Source organism: Sander vitreus, chromosome 4, assembly GCF_031162955.1.
Source record: "Sander vitreus isolate 19-12246 chromosome 4, sanVit1, whole genome shotgun sequence".
NCBI lineage: Eukaryota > Metazoa > Chordata > Actinopteri > Perciformes > Percidae > Sander > Sander vitreus.
Genome location: NC_135858.1, coordinates 5786972 through 5809099, shown reverse-complemented (window position 1 = coordinate 5809099; position 22128 = coordinate 5786972). Strand labels below are relative to the sequence as shown.

Genomic DNA, 22128 nt, shown 5'->3' with positions numbered 1-22128 from the left:
TTTGTTCACCCCTCGCTGATCTTTCCTTTCATCTCTCTGTCCTCCTGCTCTCCACTCAACACCAGCTATAGTGTCTGGCAGGCCTCCACACAATAAAACCCAGAGGCTCTCCATCTTCTGGCATCTCAGTTTCTCCTTTCGTCACACTCCAGTGGTGCAGTATATGCTAAGAATAGCTTTATGGGAGATTAGGGTAATGCCATTTATGAGGAATTAGCTGTTATCTGGTTGTGTTAGTGGTATACAGACATACTTTATGGCTGCTTTGTACTCACTTGGATTTGGTTCTGGCTCAATGGGACACAGCAATGAGATTCACATATTTTCACAGGTTGCAGGATGTGAGGACGTGTGTGCATTTGGGTGCTTAAGCAAAAGGGATAATGGATAAAACATAGAGTCAAATAATCCGTGTGGTCCAGCTGTGGTTTTGCTTCATTGACAGAATCAGGTTGGTTCTGGAAGAAGTTCGTACTGTATGTACACACTGATATCTGACTTCTGCAAAGGCACCAAAATTCACGTCACTGAGGTTTGAGGTCAAGGTTTGCGGCAAACTCATAAAACATTTTAAGAGCAGCTGGTTCAAGTGCAAGTAAACTATGTGTGGTGGCTCATTTTGCCTTCAAAATGCGAAACACATTGAATTCTTAATTGACTTGAAATTGTAATTACAGTAACGGTATTTGTCTGTGATAAAGGAATGCAGAGCCGCCCACATCCAATAAAGTGCTAGTTTAGAACGTGAGCATATCAAGGAGGATAAACAACATAATCCACACCGCAGTTAACATGTGTTACATTCTCAGCGCTGAGAGAAAAAAATCATTTTTTTCTTTCTTCTACCTCAGCAGGTACATTCTCTAAATGTTCAGTGTGTATATTCATCATGGCCCCCAGCTGTGAGAGGTCAAATACCAGCCAGGAAAGGTTCCAGTGATCTCCTACCTGCCCCGTGACTGCCTCTCTAATTGCTCCTTTTTCTCTTATTTACAAGGCTTAACAGGGGCCGGGGTCAGATGAACAGGGACTCCCTCTTCCCGCCCTTACAATCCTCAATGTTTGTCCAGGCTGCTTGTGTGTTGAGCACATGGTGTCACTCCACACTTTTCCATCTCCTTCTCCCTCCATGTCGTCTTTCAGTCTTTGTGTTTCTCTGCTCATATATTCCTCCATGCAGGGATAAAGAGGATTAAGCTGCTTCCTTACATGATTTTACTGCATTTAGGCCTCACAAGCCACCATCATCACTATCAGGCCCTGATTTGTCTCTCCAAATAGTGCATCTATTTAGTTGGTGTGTGTGTGGATTTGGAACCATCAAGTTTATGCGAGTCTAATTTAAATGTCTCAGTTTGTTATGGCATTGTTGTTATGGAGAATATACCGACACAACACTTAATTGTCTCATTTAAATGTCTCAGTTTAGCATAAAAACATAACAAACTGTCTTAGTTTGTTATCGCATTTTTGTTATGGATACTATATCGAGACAACACTTGATTGACCAGGCGTTGATCACAATCCAACATGATCAGACCTTGATTTGATTCTCCAAATTATCTATTCAGTTGGTGTGTGTGTGTGTGTGTGTGTGTGTGTGTGTGTGTGTGTGTGTGTGTGGAAGTTTATGTCAGTCTAATTTAAAGTGCCCATATTATGAAAAAAATCACTTTTTCTGGGATTTGGGGTGTTATTTTGTGTCTTTGGTGCTTCCACACGCATACAAACTTTGAAAAAAACAACAACATCCATGCTGTTTTGAGTGAGATACGGGTTTCTGAATGTGTCCTGCCTTCAGTCTCCGGGTGAGCTGGTCAAAATCTGCATGGCTTTCTACGTAACTAGCCGAGACGAGGGGCCTAGGGGGCTAACCGTTTGCATGCTAGCTCGTTCTCAATGGCAAAACATTGCTACAACACACACAAATTCACCCTGATCTACAAAATAAATTGTATAGAACTACTTACATATGTCATACATGTCCCTGTTCTGCAGGTATTCCACGCAAAGTTGGAAGTGCGCCCTCATTTAGAAGAAGTCTACCAGCTAATCCTGCCTTGTACTGACCGAAGTTGGAGAAACAGCTAGCTAGCTCATGTAATCCTTACCTAGCTACTGCGCATGTGCGACTGACAATAAAGATGTTACATAAGTTACTCTGTAGCTAAAACAGAGACCTGAACACAGGGTGAAAAGAGGAGCTGCAGCAATGTGCTGTACAACAAAAATATGGTGTTTTTTGAAAATTAAACCATGTAAACCTATTCTGGTACAACCTCAAAATACAATTATGAACCTGAAAATGAGCATAATATGGCCACTTTAAATGCCTTAGTTTGTTATGGTATTGTTGCTATGGAGACTATAATGACACACAATAGGATCTAATATGACGTTATCCACTGGCCACAAGAGCAACCAGTAAGTGCCATGGTTAATAGGGTGTGCTTGCGTTAAGCACTGAGGTCAGAGTTAATTACGCTGTTGAACTTTTGGAGAAAGACTTGTTGCTCTTACAATATAAAGTACACAGTCCTGATATCTGATGTATACTGCAGATCCAAGAAATTCTAGCTTACAGTTGCACCCTTTAAAATCATACAACAACTCCTAAATACTTTACCCTGACGCCTGTCAATTGGCGTTAAAAGGTCAAGGTGATAGGTCAACTGCAAAGTTCTACAGTTCAAGTCCAATAAAACCAAAAGGACGGTATTTTTTTAGGGTAGTTTGAGTTGGTGTGTTGCTTTCATTTATTATCATTGTGTGAGCACGGTAATCAGTGTGGACTGCTCACAAAGAAAGTGTCTTACAGCAAATGTGTGATATGATCCTCATGTCATGGAGGGCTCAAAGCACAAAGAATATGTTTAAAAGTTGGTTAACATGCATGTGCACATCTACTTTTTGTGTTGTGAGTGTGCTACCATAATAGGTTTAGGTTGCATGTTGCCTCTTTGATGCGAGCGGATGTATGACAGAGATTAAGCTGTCAGACCAGAATCTGATAGAGGCCAGATGAGGCAGGATGACAAATCAAGGCCTCAGTGAAGCACTTGGGCAGCTTGCCAAACCAATAATGTGTGCATCTGTGAGCTTGTGTGTGGATTTGTGGGTAGATTTGTGGGCATGTGCAAGTGGAAACTATGCTGAACTGTTTTCATTTATTCTTAATTAATTTTTAACAAGGAGGAATGTCAGGATTATTAAAGAGTGGCTTACTTGAGGAGGCTTCAGCTGAGCAGGGATATTTATAGCTGAAACTCCTGTTTAATATTGGACAACAAATGAACCTCCCACCCACAAGCACACTTGCACACACTACTGGCCCCTCTGGTCTTGTGTCACTGTCTGACTTCTTTACATCTATTTATGATGTCATCGACTAACAAGCTCAAAATATACTTTTGTGATACACAAACACATACACAAGCATGCACATACATGAACACAGACACAAATTCTTTCCGCTTTCCATCACCCATCCACACAAAAAAAACTGGAATGCCAGTTATAGATTCCACTCACCGCTTTTGTATTCTTCCAGCTCATATTTGCACACCCACTTAGAGAAAACATAGTGACTTGGCTTACATAACATTTTATTTTAACTGTCTCAAAGACCTATGGATTCAAAGACACTGTAGTTTGGCACAATGGTAGTCTCCCATTGCCAGACCTATCTTCACAGCGCTGCGGAGGAAGTTCTGGCAACAGGAGCAAACACTCCTGGGTAGGAGAAAAAAACGGTCAGGGGTTGTTTGCATTTCTTTAAACCAATCACGCTACACAACACTAAGCTCCGGACGCAGCGAGCGTGGCTCTTCGAAATGGTCTCGGGAAGGAACTTGCTTTGGTGGAACATTTGCACCCCGCAAAAGAAAACTGCACAATATTAAATGAAGTTAACTGTTCACAAAATACAGTAACGTGAGCTATATAAATTAGCTGCATACATGGTTAAACGTATTTGCTCTCGTGGCCGGGTTGGTTCAGTGGGTAGAGCAGGCGCACATATACTGAGAGGTTTATTCCTCGACACAGAGGTCCAGGTTTCAACTCCAACCTCTGATGATTTCCTGAATGTGTTCCCCCTTTCTCACCTTGCTGTCCTATCAAATAAAGGCAGGAAAGCTAAAAAAAAACATAATTTGCTCTTACCAGTGTATCGCTGTATGTATTTTGTCCACAGCAAATTCCCACCAATCGGTCCCAAAAGGCCCCATTTATAGAGTAAATGCCATAAACATATTCTTTGTAAATCATTCCCTGAACGAACCAAGCAGGCCTGTCTTGTTGCACGATCCAAATTGTCTTCAAAACTTGCCATTTGCAGCTTGTAACGTTGCTCAGAGGTTCCGGTTAATGTTCCTCGATGCAACCGGAGTTTAAAGTTAACACAAAGAAAGCAGAAAGTGAGGGACATCCTGCAGAACTTCCGGTGGTGCCGGAATTATCCGGTAAATGAACCGTCGTCAATCCAGAATAGCACAAGCACAGGTAAACTAGCAGAACAAATCTAACTACCAACAACCAAGTGCTGGGGGTCAGAGGTCAGCACGATGAGGCTGGGTTATATACTGGAAACTCATTGGAGTTGTAGCATCAGTTAGATGCAGGGAGCCACAAGCATAATGTGTATGCTCACATAAATACACACAAACAACTTTAGTTCTTTAGTTTTACATCACTGAGATTCTGCTGAATATTTCTATGACCCACGTTGTTTGACTATGGTTCTGATCCTAAAAGTCACACTAACAAATGTAGCAAATGAGAGGAAAAATCAAATGCAGCTGTTTGAGGTCCTGGGGGTTCCAGTCTGTCTCTCATGTCTGGACTCTTTGCTTCTTTGGGGCCCTTCTCCACTCATTAAACAAGTCTTTATTGGCATGCCAAGAGAACACCTGTGAGTCATCTAAACCATGACAGCAACTTCAATGTATAGCCAAGCACAAGGGTCACCGTTAAACAACAGTACCTCATATGACTGGGCAAAGTCAAAAACTAAATCTGCATGAAGGCAGCCTTTTATGTATGTTGCTGGTATCAGCTTTACTCTTGTAAAATGCACCGCCACAAAACACTGTGATGTTAATGTGACACTTGCTGCCCTCATGGTGGTTCTGTTTTATCTATGAACTGACACCAGTGACATTCATTGACCACAGTGGTGTTATCACTCAGAGCAGATGCCCTTTAAAAGAGGAAAAAGTGCTTTGAAAATGCATGTTTTTCACATTTTTGATGTTTGCTTACAACATAACAAAAACGATGTCTATTCTAAAGAAAGTTTAATGAGACTTTACTGGAAACTACAGCATGCCTTTGTATGTTTCCATTCTTGTGTGCAAAAATAAATCACACTGCAACCTAAGGGTGTGCCTGCATTTGTGGTTAGATTGAGGGTTTCTGCAGAAGGTATGTGGGAATATGTGCAACTTCTAAACCCTGCTGGCTTGCCCAACAATGTGACAGTAACAGGGGGATAGCCAGTGTTTGATCCCATCAGCCAACATCTGGCCCTCAGGAGGAGCTAAAGTAAGCGGCACATGCTGATGTCATTAGCGTAAAATGGGAGTTATATTCACAGAGCCATGACCCTCACAACATCCCAATACTGTGAAAGTCGGAGAGAGGGAGGATGAGAGGGAGGATGAGAAGTGGATGAATAATATGAAGATTTTAGGGAGTGAGAGAGAGAGAGAGGGGGGCAGAGAGAGAGGGGGGCAGAGAGAATGGATAATACATCTGGGTGATTATGTAAGTGACTAATATTGATGTTCTTCATTGGTTGATGTTGAGCCAGATCTTTCATGTCAGCATATATCTGAAAAGTGTAACAAAGCTTGTTAGGATTTAATCAGTTCCACACACCCAGAGCTGCTGGCCACATCTGTCCAATCAAATCCCATCACAATGGTGGGCTCCTGGCTCCAGAGATGGCTACAGTATTGCCAACCAAACATTGGTAGGCGACCATGTTTTGAGGCCCACCACCTCATCAGAGACTTGTGGTTCTCGTGAGGTTTTCTTTGGAACCTCTCTGGCTTAGACATGTGCTAATGATTAATAAATTGCTGTGGTCAGGATGCTTTGAGTGCTGAGTCCACTCTGATATGATAATGTCATTGTTAGATGTGGGTTATTTAGTCCCTTGGGGAAGTCTTTCATTTGGCTTAGGCTTCCTCATTGGGTGAGGTCATTGCTTTGAGACTGAGCTCTATTGAGAAGAAGCCAATGAAGCGGAAGGCCTTTTGCTAAACATTTCCTCTTACTAAACATTTCAACAGGCCTATGCTGAGTAATAACCGCGGCACAAAATTCCAGTATCCATAGGATCCACATCAAGTCAGTCTAGTTCACCTTTGTTGTTTGTCTCCACTGTAAAGATTTTTGTTCATGATCTTGTCACAGAGCTGAAAACAGTGATGTAGGTCATCTCTGACTCCTTTGTCCCCATGAGCTCAGCCACACTATAACTCTTCAGTGACTCTCCTCTCCTCTCCCCGCTCTACCTTATTTATCTCTATCTGCGTGGCAGCAGGTCCTTCACAAGTGACACGTGAGGGTTTAGACACATGAGACTATTCATTTGTGCTTGGCTGCCCAATCTCAGGCTGCTCTGATGGATTTCAACTAAAGAGGCCAGGGGCAGGAGTAGGGGCTGCAGTGCATGATGCCTGTGATCTGCTATGGGAAACAGACAAGGTTATGATGCCCTTGTGACCCAGGAGTGTGGAGATCGCACGGGTCAATGGGGTTTTCCCCCTTGAGGACACATTCAAGCTGTCAACAGTTTGAAAGGAAAAGATTGGAAATGTACGCAAGTGTGCATTCCAATCAAATTCCATTAGTTTATTACTGCCATTACCGTCACTATCTTCACCAGGAACAGAATGGGATGTGAGTGTTCTGCTTACCTGTGGAGAACAGTGGTCATGTGAAATGTATGTGGTGGTTACTCACAGTTTTGAGTACCAATATCCCAGAGGCTCAAACTGTCTAAGATATATGTACATATATCAAGAAGAAATTATAAATACATATTTGTTTTCTTTCAAGCTACGACTACGACTTGTCTTCTGCTTCCAGATTCTGCTTTTATTATTCAGATGATTAAATTAGAGGACAACTAGGCTTTGGGACTGGTTTTAATGAGAAATGATCTTACTCAATAAAAATCTATTGCTCCAGGGTAAACTATCAGTTTCTACAGGGGACAGGCTCACATTTTTACTCTTTCTCTGGACTAGCTACTTCTCTTTGTCTTTATTCACTTATTTCATCCTGTATGGCTTTCTTATACTTCAATGATTTTTTTTTTTCCTTACCAGTGATGAGAGAAGTATTCAGATATTTTGTTTCAGCAAAAGTAAAAATACTACAATGTAAACACACTTCGTTAAGACTTTATTTCTATGTTCGTGTTGCTCTGACTCTCACTGCAGTTGAGTAGGGAGTGACGCGTCTTCGTCTCCATGACAACCGTTGCCGCGTCCAACATATCAGTAGTTAACTTGAAAACTGAGATTTCGAAAGTTCAGCTCGCCAATGTTTTATCTATGCCGAGAATACTTAAAAGGAGCGTTAGAGCTTGCAATTTAACTTAAAATAAGGTAACGTTATGTCAAAATTATTGTTTTTTTTTTGTCGTTTACATCATTTAAATTAGCAAACGTTCCTTGTCCTAACGTTACTTGTTAATTTCCTGGGGACCCATCCAGACGTGATTTGCCTAACGCAAACGCTCGTAGCTGAACGTTGCGTAATTGTTACACGTTAGGTACGGATTTATAGCTTGCATTTTCGAATGCAGCTTCGTTAGTTAGCTAACGTTAACGTTATTTAGCAGCAGCGGTCGGTTAAACCGGTTAAAACGTAATGTTACACGGACAAACTGGCCTATTGTTAAGGCTAGCTCAAAAGCCTTTCGCCGGTGGATGTTCATTTTCCATTCTCCTTTTCAAAATATAGCTAGCTAGGTAACATACGTTACGTGAGGTGCTCCTAGGGCAGAAACATAACGTTACGTGCTTCCTACGGATCCTTGACACATTGAAAATTTGTGAATTTGTGGAGTATTTAAAGGTTTTAGAAAAAAGGCATAAATAGACATGGATCATTGAAAGTGCTTGAATTTTTATATTTTTGCAAGAATATAAATTAAAAAGAATTTGAGGAATTTGGGCATGGAAAGTCCTTACATTTAATGTTTCAGCAGGTGTGGGACCCTGAATATAATGTACCCAGTTTCAATCCACATTTTGCATGTAGACTAAGCATGTTGAAGCAGTACAGTCCAGAATATTTTAGAAGCAGCTAACAGGATTAAATTCAAGCTTAATTGTTTACACATAAATTATTTTATTCTGCTAGAGGATGGAAAAGAAATATTTGCCTGGTTTCGGGGTCCTGGTGCCTCATCCAACCGGCAAACCTCCAGAGCCCAAGCCTCCAGCTCTCAGTCACAGGTGCAAACTCCCTCCAATCAGAAAATGTTCTGTGAATGAACAGAAAGGCATCTACTCGGATATCATCACTACATTCAAGTTCCAGGTAAAAGCACATTAGTTTATGCCTCTTGAAATTCTGATAGACATTTCATTGCGAAGGCCATTTTGCTCTGACCAAAACCAAGACTAACTGTTTATTGATTAGTCTTGTACAGCGGGACCTGAGATCCAGCAGAGGTCACAGGGCCAATCCAGCTTTGAGTTCAGTGATCTCAACACAACGAAAGGTGAGATACTGTATTATATGACATTTTCAGTAATTATTGCTGATATGCCAGCTATGTATTTAAGAATATATAAAAAAAAAATACAACATTTTGTATGCTCTGTGTAAAATCATTATCCCTCTGCGCTGTTTTCATTAGTTACAACCTTCAAAACTCCAACGCAACTCCAGTGCAAGATTGTTGAAAAGGATAACCATGGACCTACATCACAGCAATCACAGACTTCTTACTTCTGCAAGGGTGGATATGCACCCAAGGTCCAGATACCGTACCAAACCGTTCCTGGCCAGATCCCTCACAAGTTAGAGATAGAGAGGTATGCAGTGTTTGTGTGCACCATGTATGACTGAACCATGTATGTATGGTTTTACATTAGCTGGTTTAGTGGGGTCCATGAATTGGTTTATTTTAACTGCCTGTTGTTAAGACTAATTTTTAAGTTTTATATTGTTTTCTTATAGACGTCGAAGGGAATATTTGAAGTTAGACGTTGAACAGCTCCTGGCAGAAAAAGGCATATACTCCAATCTTCTAATGCCAAGACATCAGAGCAGTAGTGATGACCATGCAACTATGACTGACAATCCTGTGTCACCCTACCTCCCCCTGGAGGTGAGTCTGTTACTGCTGCAATTTATTCTGCTATGCATTTGCTTAACCAATTACTGTTTACATTCTATATTTTGGGGCACAGCACAACCCTACACTCATCTTTCCCATGTTTCTCCTTTAGGTATTTGACAATGAGGAGTATGACTGCCGGACTCCAGAAGACTGGCTTGCCTTGGGCGATGCTGAACAATTACCTTATCGAAAACCTATTCCTGCAAAAGCCCTGCTGCCTACAGATGAAAAGATTCCTTCTGGTAAAATGTCCTCAGAAATATACAGTGTAAACAGGGATAGACATTATTTTCTGTTCTTTGATGATTACTCTTTTCTCTCTCTTTGAAGAGGACCCAAAAAGCTCCTCCCAGGAGTACAGCTGGCATTTAGTTGGGGTTCTTGACTATAGTAAGAAGAAATGCCAGTACCTGGTACAGAAAGTTCACCAAAACAGCCAATTGACAAATGAGAAACCCAAAAGGAGCAAATCTACTGGTTGGTTTTTACTTTGCACTATAATGACACAATATTGTCTCCTAATTTCCTTTTGGCTCTGTTTGTCTTGTTCACCATCCATGCATGCCTTCCATCTACTTCATTTTCATAGGAGTAAACACCATGCCAGCAGGCACTAAGTTCTGGGTACCCAGGATCAGATTGGTATTTAATGGTGAGGACCCACGAGTCTTTGTCAAACGGATCCAGTTTGCCCTGCGCTGGAGGGAGAACACAGAGGCTCTGCTTCTCTACCACTTGTCTGTGGACTGCATGCCCATCTGGAGGGGAACACCATCTCTTGATACCACCAGTTTCCAGCGTATTAAAAGACACACCCTTTCAGCCCCTGGACTCAGGCTGAAAATGTGAGTAATGTCAGTGTCATATTACTGCTGTCATTGTCTCCTTGTTCAGTATCTGTTTTATAATAGATCCCTCTGAGTTGAAATGTTAACTAACTAATAGGGAGAATAAAGGGAATGTTATGTGTGCAGTCTGGAAAAGTGTATAGAGGATCTGGAGAAGGAGGTCAATCTGGAATTTGAGTGTACAATGAACCGCATGAGCTTTGACAAAGTAGTGAGGAGCCACCCAGAGGAGTTTTTACGCATCACCCTGCCACAGAAGGATCCTGAGTATGTACCACAAAAAGGTAAGACTGTTAGCCTTGTATACATTTGTTTGAGTCAGTGGGGTCAAAATTAATTCATGTATTACCCCCCACAATCTAAAGAACTAGATTGTTTCATCTATGTACAGGGTGCGTTCCAGTTCCTCACTTTTCCTATGAGAAGAACCAAGCTGCTTTTGTCTTCCGTTCCCTGCTAACAAAGCCAGAGGTGATCCATGCATTATCTGAAATATTGTCTGAGAGCAACAAAGTAGCAACCATGAGGCTTTTCAATGTCACCTCAATCAAACCACTGCGACTGGACGAGTTTGAAGTCATCCAGTCCCAAATGCATACTCAGGTATTGTAGCTTTTCATTCTGCAGATACTGGGCTTTAACATCAAATCAGCTTTCATTTCTTTTAAATAAGAATTTGGGTCAATCACAGTATATGTCACACAGTATATGTCAAAGTTTGATTAGGATATACTGTTTGACAGACCAGTATATTTTTTTTTTCAAATGCTATAACATTGAATAAAACAACCCAAAATTCAATGGAAGGAATCATTAAATTTACCTGCGAAGAATGTTGTATGGCTTCTATACAATGAACATCAATGCATCCAATTTATTTTTGGGCAATTTGATTGAAAGAAACCCATATTTCTGATATGAGAAACAGGTCAGGTCAAAGGACAACACAAGGGTTAAACTACTATGGTACTGGTAAAAAAAAAAAAGGCATGTACAAGTCCCTTTCATTAAAATGTAACCATAGATACATTTTTGCTGTTGATGTAACTGTGATAATCAGAAAGAAAAGACATCTGAATTTCAAATGAATAAAAAAGCATCAAATATTTTTCTCTTTCTTCAGATAAGCTTGTTTCTTAGAGAGGCATGGATGGTCACACTGAGCAACAGCATCCGTGCCAACCTGGGGAATATTGGCCAGGGCTCGTACAACGTAGACGAATCTCACTGGGAGATGTACAGGATGTCCAAGCTTTACAAACTGATGGCTGTGGTGCGCTTTAACCTGCAGGACTCCCTGCGCTTCCTTGTGCAGGATTCGCTGGTCGGCCTGACTCAGCTGATCTTAAGCACTTGCCACAGTGTGCTGACATGTCCTCCTGACCTGGTCTGGGGGGACGACCTTATCACTAGCCCTTACAAGTAGGATAGCATGCATTTGCACACATAGGCACACATTTACATTTATATAAACATCTTCCTTATACACTTTTGTGTTCATATGCATCCACATTTTCTTATGCTGTTCCTATATCTTGTCAGTTACATAGTCAGTTCAGTTTTAAGGAGTGTTTGATCGTGTTCAGGGTTCAACAATAAAGGTTGCTCGATGGCCCGGGGCAAGTAAAACGTCACGTCGGGCAAGTAAATATAACAACCCACTTGCCCGTTTGGGCATCATTCTATCATAAATGACGTTATTGTTCGCTTGCCCTCGTCAGCAAAATGCTTGTTGAATGATTTGATTTTAATGTGCCATTGGCCAATCAAGAATCGAGTTGGTGCTTGCCGTTTTTGACTTTTTTTTCAACATTTCTTTGACATTTGACACTTTTTTCAGCGTTTTTTCTCCGTTTTTTTTCCGTGGCCAGTAAAAATGGACTTCGGGCAAGTAAAAAACCTGCCCAACCGGACAAGTGAAGGAAAACCTTAACGTTGAACCCTGGTGAGTTTAAATATTGCTAAATATTTAGTATTGTGTTGGTAATATTACTCCATTCTCTATAACTAGGCCAAAAAAGAACCCTCTGTTCCTGGTGGACTTGGTTCTGGATCAGACTGGGGTTCATTACAGCACTCCATTGGAGAACTTTGAGACATCTATCGTTAGCCTGTTTGATAACGCCATTCTGGCCACGTACAATGTACCACAGCTTGATAAGGTAAAATAAAATCTGTAATCACCTGAATCACTGAGCGTTGAATTAAAAAATGGAAATGCGATGTAAGCCTTGTTCCGTGGTAGGTTGCCTTATCATTGATGATGATAATGACAAATATACTCTATGGAACAATGATTTAACGATTCCTCTCTTGTCCATGCCAGTTTGTGATGAAGAATTTGTTCATCGGTGGCGATCCGTTGCTCGAGTCAGTGAATTTGTATGAACCAAAAGTAACTGAGCTGAGAGGCAAGGTCCGCAAAGCTCTGATACAAGCAGCCATACCTCTCAGGGCTTATGCTGCTGAATATGAGAAATACTTAGAGCTACACAACTTGGACATAGAAACCCTTCTCAAGTGAGTTTGTTTAAAGTTACGTATGCAAGTTCTCCCACAAGGTTTAAGGTCAGTCAGATTTATGTTCTGTACAGCATGCTTTCCTCATTCATTTGTCTTTTTAAATCTTCTCTGCCAGATCTCATATACATGCAGAACAGACATCCCAAGAAGTGACGAAAGAGGTGGAACAACATCTTAAAGACAAGGAAAGGCTCGAGCACTCTCTGCCCACCTCCATTGTCATTGGTCCATTTGTTGTCCGTGTAGAGGTGGCACGTCAGGCTCTCTCTAACAAAAAAAAGGCTTTAGCCAGTGCAATGCTGGACCACATTGTTCTGAAGCTACGCAAGCAGGTTGACAATGTAAGTAATTTGTTTAGAGGCTAGAAAAACACTTTACACAGTATATACTGACTGTATGGGTGTTTTCTTTTATACAGGACCTACATTTACTTCAGTTTGAACGTGACCTTTTCCTACCTTAGTTTTTTTTATCTTGTATGTGTGTGTAGGCATGTGAAGAGTGCAACACAATAAGTAGAAAGCTACGTGAGAAGCCAAACAGCATTGAGGACCTGGCTGAAAAGAGGGACTGGGCGAAGCAAATCCCAGAACAGCTCAAGAGTTACAAGGTGCACATGTGTGGACTGGCTATTTCTGTTAAGTGTCATATGAAAGGTTACTTTGTCAATACATCTGAAAACCTTTTTCAATCTGTCCACAATAGGATCTTATTGGCAAGACCCTGTCAGACTATGAGCTGTTAGACGAACTTTACTACTGTCTTTCAGATGAGGATGTTAAAAAAAAGTAAGTCTGTGCTAACTCAATCTGAAATTGAGTTAGCATTTTCTAATATGGGATTAAGAGTGATTTGATGGGTTCATAGTGGTTAGAGTGAATAGAGGGACCTGAGGAGTTATTCGAGTGATTGCTGTAGATACTTATGTCTGCAGGTGGACAGCTATTCGGTGGCCTCAAAAGATAATTGGCCAGATCGAAGCAGTAGCCGTCCAGAATGTGGAGGATGAGGAGCGCTTCCATAAGATCCAGCTGGTTGACCAGAACAACTTTGAAGAGCACCTAGACTCTTTGCAGGTCAGCTGAGTCAACAAATGTTTTTTTGTTCAACAGCAACTGAATTCGCAGCCTCATTTGGCTGCATCTGAAAGTAGACCCCCTTTATGATTTGTATTTTTTCAGAATTCTTCTTGTGATCGGTCCTCCGTCAACAGTCTCCATCCATCCAGTCTAGACAGAGCTTAGCCTGTTATGTTATGTTATTTCTTTATAAATCAACACAACTGTGTTTCTAGATGCTGGTTGCTGGGTTTGCGGCTCATGCAGACATTGATCATGCCCATGAGGTGGTCAACGAGGTCAGGCGTATAAGCAAGCAACTTAAGGAGTGTCAGACAATGGCTCAAACCTACAACACCAGAGAACGTCTTTTTGGTGTTCCTGTCACTAACGTAAGTGAAAGAGCATCCATTAATTTATGTCCAGATGCGTTTTGTCTTTCCAGAAGCCAGAATGTTTCCTCTTGTTTTGAACTGTTAAACAAACTGGGAAAGAATATACATTTGTCATGCTTTTTCTGACAATGAAATCTCAATGTGTGTTACAGTATGATCGGCTGCAGAAGCTGGTAAAGGACTTCCTGCCTTTCAAAGACCTATGGACCACCACCTCTGATTGGCTACGTTGGCATGAGAGCTGGCTCAATGACCCACTGTCTTCCATAGACCCTGAGCAGCTTGAGCGCAATGTTACAGATGCACACAAGACCATGCACAAATGTATTAAACAGTTCAAGGACATTCCAGGTAGTTGACACATCTATCACCATTTAAACTTGACAAAGTGTGATTGTTAATACGTCTGACGTGTTCTTTTCTTGGCCTGCTTTCTTTGTCTTACACGGCACTAGACTGCCAGTTGGTGGCATCTGTAATCCGCAGCAAGATTGAGGACTTCCGTCCTTACATTCCTCTGATTCAGGGCCTGAGGAACCCGGGGATGAGGAACCGCCACTGGGAGATGCTTTCGGAACGCATTGAGATGAAAGTCATGCCCAAAGCCAACCTGACCTTCTCCCGCTGCCTGGAGCTTGGCCTACAGAACTACGTGGATGACATAGCTCATGTGGCTGAGGTAGCTGGGAAAGAGTACACCATTGAACAGGTACCTTTGAACGGGAGTCATATTCTAAATACAGTGTTTATAAAGTTTTATTTGTATAGGATGTGTGATGAATGGAGTGTCACTGTGGAACTGCAAAGTTTGGACATTATTTGGGCATCTTATTTCATTCTCTGCATGAACAACATTTTTAGGTTTAACCCTTGTGTTGACTTCGGGTCACATTGACCTGTTTTAAATTTTTGTTTTATATCAGAAAATAAGCGCTGAAAATGTGTAGAAGAAAAATTTTAAAATTTCAAAAGTTGGAAAAAGCAAAAACAAACAGTGAAAAAAAGGCATCAAAAACGTCGAAAAAAGAAATGGTTCAATGCAATTTTCACAGTAGGAGCACTTGAGTGTAAAATTATATTTGGTGTATATAATTGGTGGCTGATACTTTTTTTCCAAACCCTCTCACTCAGGCCCTGGAAAAAATGGAAAATGAGTGGTCAACAGTAGTCTTTGATGTGTTGCCCCACAAAGAGACAGGCACCTACATCTTGAAGAGCCCAGATGAAGCGTCGCAGTTGCTGGATGACCACATTGTCATGACGCAGGGCATGTCCTTCTCTCCCTTTAAAAAAACCTTTGAGGCCCGTATCAACACCTGGGAGAGCAAGCTGAGAATGACTCAAGTACACACATGCACACATGCATCTATCACCATTTAAACTTGCATGCACACACTTAAGGTCTTGTGTCTTGTATCATTATGATGCAGTGTCTGCCCTCTTCTGGTGCTTGCAGGATGTGCTGGATGAGTGGCTGACGTGCCAGCGCTCCTGGCTTTACTTGGAGCCTATCTTCAGCTCTGATGATATCATTCAGCAGCTGCCTGTGGAAGGAAAAAGATACCAGCAAATGGATCAAACATGGAGGAGAGTCATGAAAAGTGCTTTTAATAATCCAACGGTGAGAGCTTCCACAGCAGTTAATATTAATGGACAAAGGTTTTGTTTTTATACAGAGATAAACATAGAGCTAGGTAATAATGATGCTTACTTTGTTTGTTGTAGGTGATTGAGCTGTGTCCAGATGCTCGTCTATTGGACAAGCTGAAACAGTGCAACACACTGTTGGAACAGGTGCAGAAGGGACTTACTGAATACTTGGAGACAAAACGAAGCGCCTTCCCCAGGTAAGCTTCAATGAAAGTTTCATGAAAATTCCCCTGGCTTTCAATTTCTGATGGTGATCATAACAGACCTATGATGATAATTACACATTCCCTTTCCTGGAGAGGATATGCATTGATGACACTTTTTAATACGATACCACAACCTCACCAACAGTGAGTGGCCAAAAAAAATGTGCTTTGATTGTTTACAGTGGGGGTAGCTATGAGACCAAAAGGAAATCGATCAAATATCTTTAAAAAGTAAAGGCTACTTGATTCAACAATGATATGCATGTGGATGATATGTGAGCTGAAATGAGTTTCCATGCTAAATTATGGCACACTGTTGATTACACAGACTTAAAATATTTAGTTGCGAATATTTGTTCGTAGGTTTTACTTCCTGTCAGATGATGAGCTCCTGGAGATTCTGTCCCAGACTAAAGATCCTACTGCTGTACAACCGCACTTGCGCAAATGCTTTGAGAACATTGCACAGGTTTGTTCTGGCTGGTTGTTTCGTTTCAATTACTCCGCTCATATATTACTGAAAATATAACATGCATACCACTTATGTTGGTTCTCAGCTTCAATTCCAGTCAGATCTACAGATCACACATATGTATTCTGGAGAAGGGGAGGAGGTGAAGCTGTACCTGCCAGTGTGGCCTACTGGAAATGTGGAGAACTGGCTCAGGGAAGTCGAGAAATCTATGAAGGCCACGTTGAGGGATAACATTGACCGCTCACTTAAAGTCTACCCTGAGGTCTGCGATCCTGACTCTCATTTTGATGTGTTTTCTAAACTTGTATTGCGTTTTCATACAATTTCTAGGCATATTTTAATTGTCCAGTTTTTGTATCACCTGTGTATGCACTTCTGACCCCCTCAGCAACCTCGTACAGAGTGGGTGTTGTCGTGGCCTGGTCAGGTGGTTATAGCCGGCTGTCAGGTCTTCTGGACTGCTGAGGTGTCTGAGGCCTTGGAGCAGGGAGACTTGGCCAGTCGCCTTTATCCCCAACTACAGAAACAGGTGTGGACTTGGTATAGACTGGCACATATTCTGACAAAATATATATTTAAATATCCCTAACAGTGTTTTCCCTAGGTTTGTGGAAGATTTAGGTGCACATAATTGGCGGGGGGGTTTAAGGGTCCTTCCTTTAAGAAAATGTGACATTTTTCAATAAAAAATATTATTACTATATCTGTGTCTAAAACGTTGGAAAAGCTAGAGCAGATGATAAATGAATAACACTCAGAAAGCTTAAAGATAAAATTTGACCAACTACAGTCATTAGATCTGAGAAAAGTTATTTAGGTTGTTTTGATGCTCACATTGATTTTACACTAATTTGGCTTTGGTGCTGCCCAAAACGGCTCGGGTGCTGCACCCTGCCTAATTTGTGAAAAAATACACATGCTATTTATTGCTCACATTTGCACTGTACATTGTGCACAATACAGTATACTGTATTCTATTCATAAGATTTTCCCTTTTGTTTCTGAAGCTGGGTGACTTGGTGCAGCTGGTGAGAGGACGTCTGTCTAGGATGCAGCGAGCTGTGCTGTCTGCCCTCATCGTCATAGAAGTCCATGCAAAGGATGTTGTAGCCAGACTGGTGGAGCAGGAGGTCTCAAGCATCAATGCCTTTGAGTGGATCAGCCAGCTCAGGTTATCTGTTTGTGTTGTTGTTTTGTATTTTCTTTTGCTTTTTAGTTTGGTCAGTCCTGATGTTGGAGTTCATTTTATACTATCATTCTGCAATACTGTGGGTACAGAATATTGATACTGATCTGATACTGATTGTAGATATTACTGGGCCAAGGAGGACTTGTACGTCCGTGCAGTGAATGCCGAGTTTTTGTATGGATATGAGTACCTTGGTAACTCCGGACGTCTGGTCATTACCCAGCTCACTGACAGGTAGTTGTTAAGTCTAATGTTGTCTTCTCTTTTTTTTCCTGAATACCATATATACTCTTTTTAATACACATCTTCCTGCCTTTTTCAGATGCTACCTGACCCTGACAGGAGCGTTACACCTGAAGTTTGGAGGGGCTCCTGCAGGTCCAGCAGGGACAGGAAAGACAGAAACCACTAAAGATCTGGGAAAGGCCCTGGCTATCCAAACAGTTGTTTTCAACTGCTCTGATCAGCTTGACTTCATTGCTATGGGCAAGTTTCTTAAAGGACTGGCCAGGTGAGTGGCAGTTACTAATAGTGCTGGGACAATATGTTTTTGTCCTGATTCCATTCTTTCACGATACATGGGTGCCGATTTGATTTGTATTGCGATTTTCATTTAATTGCGATTCTTCGAGTATTGCGATTTTATTTTAATTCCTTAACAAAAACAAAAGTTGAATGATACACCTCTAGAGATAATATATCATAAGACATATATATATATATATATATATATTTTTTTTTTTTTTAAAAGAATGCACGTCACATGTCAGTCAGTCTGACATCATTTTCATTTGTGAAGAAGTACATAACATGGATTTTCTGCATGTTCTGCTTTTGCTCTGTTTTGCTGGGAATGGATGTGATGTAGTCGCCGTCAGCGTTCCATATATACAGAAAATATTTAGTCATTATTGTCAATCATTGGTATGAAATAAATAAAATTAAAAATATAAATTCTGGGGAAAATAATCGATTTTAAAGCAACACTGTAACATTTCCCACTTCGGTCCCCCTACAGGTTGTCGCATTGGAAGTACAGCTCGCGCTACTGTAGTTCCAATGCGACAACCTATAGGAGTACCAAAGCGGGAAAAGTTACATAGTGTTGCTTAAAAAATCGTCACAAAAGAAATGACGATACATATATGAATTGACTTTTTCTCCCACCCCTAGTTACTAAAGTATGAAAGACAGTTTTGTAGTTATATATGACAAATCTTACATCAATCACATTCATGTTGCATTTATGTCTGTCTTCCTTTTTTGCAGCTCTGGGGCCTGGGCGTGTTTTGATGAGTTTAATCGTATTGATGTGGAAGTGCTGTCTGTGGTGGCACAACAGATCACCACCATACAAAAGGCCCAGCAGCAGAGGGTGAGAGGTTGATTCACTAGAAATCACACGCTGGTACCTACTGTACTTCACCACAGAGTATTTCACCGGGGTACCATTTTGTGTGAATATCTTGTACTTTTATTTCTTCTGCATTTCAAAAAAGAAGAAAGATGTTTGAAAATGTTATGCTTTAGTAATTACTTTTAATTGAGTACTTTCCTAATATGAAGTTTCAAAGTGTATATATTGGTTTTATCCAAGTAAAGAATTTGATTATTTTTTTACCCCCACTGTATTCCACACATAAAGAAGCAGTCTATGTATCTCTAAGATAATTGTGTGTGTATATTGTGTTTTTAGGCAGAGCGGTTTATGTTTGAGGGGACGGAGATCCCTCTTGTTCCTTCTTGTGCTGTATTCATCACTATGAATCCTGGTTACGCTGGACGCACTGAACTGCCTGACAACCTCAAGGTTTGAAATGATGATTTCATTTTGAATGACTGTATAACACTGAGTATAAGCAGATGAAGTTCAACAAATGAAATGATATCTCTTCTACAGGCACTGTTTCGTCCTGTGGCCATGATGGTACCTAACTATGCCATGATAGCTGAGATCTCCTTGTACTCGTTTGGCTTCAGTGATGCCAAAGTCCTTTCCTTGAAGATCACCACCACTTTCAAGCTCTCCTCTGAACAGCTCAGCTCTCAGGTATTGTATGGATTCAGAGGAGATCAGACATTTCCGTCTACCAAGAAAATATGCTATTTGCACAGGAAAGTGGTTGAATGTGAAATTGAAGTGCATACTGTATATATACAGCATACTGTATATTGTGACAGACATTACTTTTTTTAACCGTTTAATTTTACAGCATTGGACTATAAAATATTGGCATACGAAACATACTGGTAGTTGCATAGTTAATGGATGGAGACGTGTGTGTGTATGCATTTAAGAATAACAAACATATGAACGTGTACTGACTTTTGCTCTTTTTTATATGAAGGATCATTATGACTTTGGTATGAGAGCGGTGAAGACTGTGATCTCAGCTGCTGGAAACCTCAAGAGAGAACATCCTGACATGAATGAGGTTAGAAAGGTTTCTTTTGTTAACGGTGGGATAAAGTATTTAAGAAAAAATGACACAAATTTTGAATGGAGTTGGAACTACTACCTGTCCCCTTGTAATATGTTATTCTTCTAAAATCTCGCTGTCTCCCAGGAGTTGATCTGTCTGCGAGCCATTCAAGATGTCAATGTACCAAAGTTTTTACAGGACGACTTGAAGCTCTTCAACGGTATTGTGTCCGATCTTTTCCCTAAGACAAAACAGGAGCCAATCAACTATGGCACACTCGAAGAGTCCATGCGTAATGTCTGCACCAAGATGAACCTCAAAGATGTGGATGGTTAGTGTTTCTGGAAGTACAGAAAATATGTTTTCAGATATGCAGGTATCCAGCTACCTGTATTTTTAGGATGAGTAGATGACGTTATTGTGGTGATTGCAGGGTATATAAATAAGTGTATTCAGCTGTATGAGACCACTGTGGTGAGACATGGCCTGATGTTGGTGGGACCCTCTGGATCAGGTAAAACCAAGGTGAGTCTTTTCCCTGTCACGATATTGTTTACGGTTTTATTCACAGTTCTCTTGTTTTGCAGTGTAGAATCCTGAATGTCAGTATAACTGTTGCGTGTGTTAGTGTTATGAGATACTAGGTGCGGCAATAACAGCCCTGAAGGGCCAGCCCTCTGTGAGTGGTGGTGTGTATGAGGAAGTTCACATATACGTCCTCAACCCCAAGTCTATCACCATGGGACAGCTCTACGGAGAGTATGACTTGCTCACACACGAGTGGTAAGTGATGCTTTGTTCCTCAACTACAGAACAAACAAAAAAAGTCAGACCTATACTACACACACACACTTTTTCTCCACCCCTATAGGACAGATGGTATCCTCTCATCTGTTATCCGTGGAGGTGCATCATCCATGGACCTTGAGAAAAAGTGGTACATGTTTGATGGGCCAGTGGATGCTGTATGGATTGAGAACATGAACACTGTTCTGGACGACAATAAAAAACTGTGCCTTAGCTCTGGGGAAATCATCAAGCTTACTGATGTAAGATTAAGTTTCACGGTCTTCATTTTTTTGTCCGTGTTTTCCTCTGTCCCACATGCATAGATGTTTTGTGTTTTCCTCTTGCAGGTAATGACCATGATGTTTGAGGTGCAAGACTTGGCGGTGGCATCACCAGCCACAGTGTCTCGCTGCGGTATGGTCTACCTGGAGCCCAGCATTCTGGGCCTCATCCCTTTTACAGAGTGTTGGCTGAAGCAGGTCCCCGAAGCCCTGAAACCGTTCACAGAGCAGCTCAACTCCCTGTTTGCCAGGTTCCTGCAGGTGGGAGGGGAGACATAACTGAGACACCAGCACTGAATGTTAAAGCTTTTCATTATGAAAGACTGTGATCATATAAACAATTGCTGCTTTTATTTTTTGTTTTTTCTGTACTTTTACCCAGGACTCCATCACATTTGTCCGCACATCAGTAAAGGAGGTCATCACATCTCTGGACAGCAACCTGACCTGTAGTCTGCTTAAACTTATGGACTGCTTCTTCAATCCTTTCAACATCAGAGAGGTGTGTGCAGCTTCTCTCTGTTATATTAGCCCCCATTTAAATGAATATATACATGGATTTCTGTGCAGATATGCTGTGTGAAGCATTTAGAACACTTTCAATTTGGTATGGTAAATATTGAGTGTTTTAGGAAAGCTGTACAAGATACTTTAAAACGTAAGGTTTTGAGCGATCTTAAAACCTGCAATGTTTTTGTGAATAAATGTATTATCATTATATACATCTACATGGGCAAGTGTGGTAAAACAATACAGAAGATGTTCTGCTATTGAAAAACTTGATTGATTGTGTTGGGTTGCACCTATTCAATTTCAGTAAATAATGTATCTACAATCATGCTATCGTGCAGTCAATTACATTCCCACTGCATTACAACAACAACAACAACAACAACAACATCAGTGGAAAAGAATGTGCAG

General features: G+C 41.1%; 1 protein-coding gene across 1 annotated transcript in view; it reads left to right on the top strand.

Moving 5' to 3' along the window:
- The first annotated feature begins 7484 nt into the window (after positions 1-7484).
- Positions 7485-22128, top strand: part of dnah1 (dynein, axonemal, heavy chain 1) — a 33099-nt gene continuing 18455 nt past the window's right edge. Inside the window, exons 1-39 of the mRNA XM_078247884.1 lie at positions 7485-7517; positions 8383-8562; positions 8665-8746; positions 8885-9062; positions 9208-9358; positions 9480-9612; positions 9701-9847; positions 9960-10215; positions 10345-10502; positions 10610-10821; positions 11342-11640; positions 12230-12380; positions 12545-12738; positions 12857-13082; positions 13232-13351; positions 13447-13529; positions 13676-13817; positions 14036-14191; positions 14347-14545; positions 14650-14903; positions 15326-15538; positions 15651-15815; positions 15920-16041; positions 16414-16519; positions 16608-16787; positions 16914-17054; positions 17533-17696; positions 17835-17948; positions 18037-18225; positions 18984-19089; positions 19411-19524; positions 19615-19764; positions 20063-20149; positions 20282-20468; positions 20571-20662; positions 20766-20920; positions 21009-21186; positions 21274-21468; positions 21590-21709. Coding sequence (XP_078104010.1) covers positions 7485-7517; positions 8383-8562; positions 8665-8746; positions 8885-9062; positions 9208-9358; positions 9480-9612; positions 9701-9847; positions 9960-10215; positions 10345-10502; positions 10610-10821; positions 11342-11640; positions 12230-12380; positions 12545-12738; positions 12857-13082; positions 13232-13351; positions 13447-13529; positions 13676-13817; positions 14036-14191; positions 14347-14545; positions 14650-14903; positions 15326-15538; positions 15651-15815; positions 15920-16041; positions 16414-16519; positions 16608-16787; positions 16914-17054; positions 17533-17696; positions 17835-17948; positions 18037-18225; positions 18984-19089; positions 19411-19524; positions 19615-19764; positions 20063-20149; positions 20282-20468; positions 20571-20662; positions 20766-20920; positions 21009-21186; positions 21274-21468; positions 21590-21709 — 6132 coding nt within the window. The remainder of the gene's footprint in view (positions 7518-8382; positions 8563-8664; positions 8747-8884; positions 9063-9207; positions 9359-9479; positions 9613-9700; positions 9848-9959; positions 10216-10344; positions 10503-10609; positions 10822-11341; positions 11641-12229; positions 12381-12544; positions 12739-12856; positions 13083-13231; positions 13352-13446; positions 13530-13675; positions 13818-14035; positions 14192-14346; positions 14546-14649; positions 14904-15325; positions 15539-15650; positions 15816-15919; positions 16042-16413; positions 16520-16607; positions 16788-16913; positions 17055-17532; positions 17697-17834; positions 17949-18036; positions 18226-18983; positions 19090-19410; positions 19525-19614; positions 19765-20062; positions 20150-20281; positions 20469-20570; positions 20663-20765; positions 20921-21008; positions 21187-21273; positions 21469-21589; positions 21710-22128) is intronic.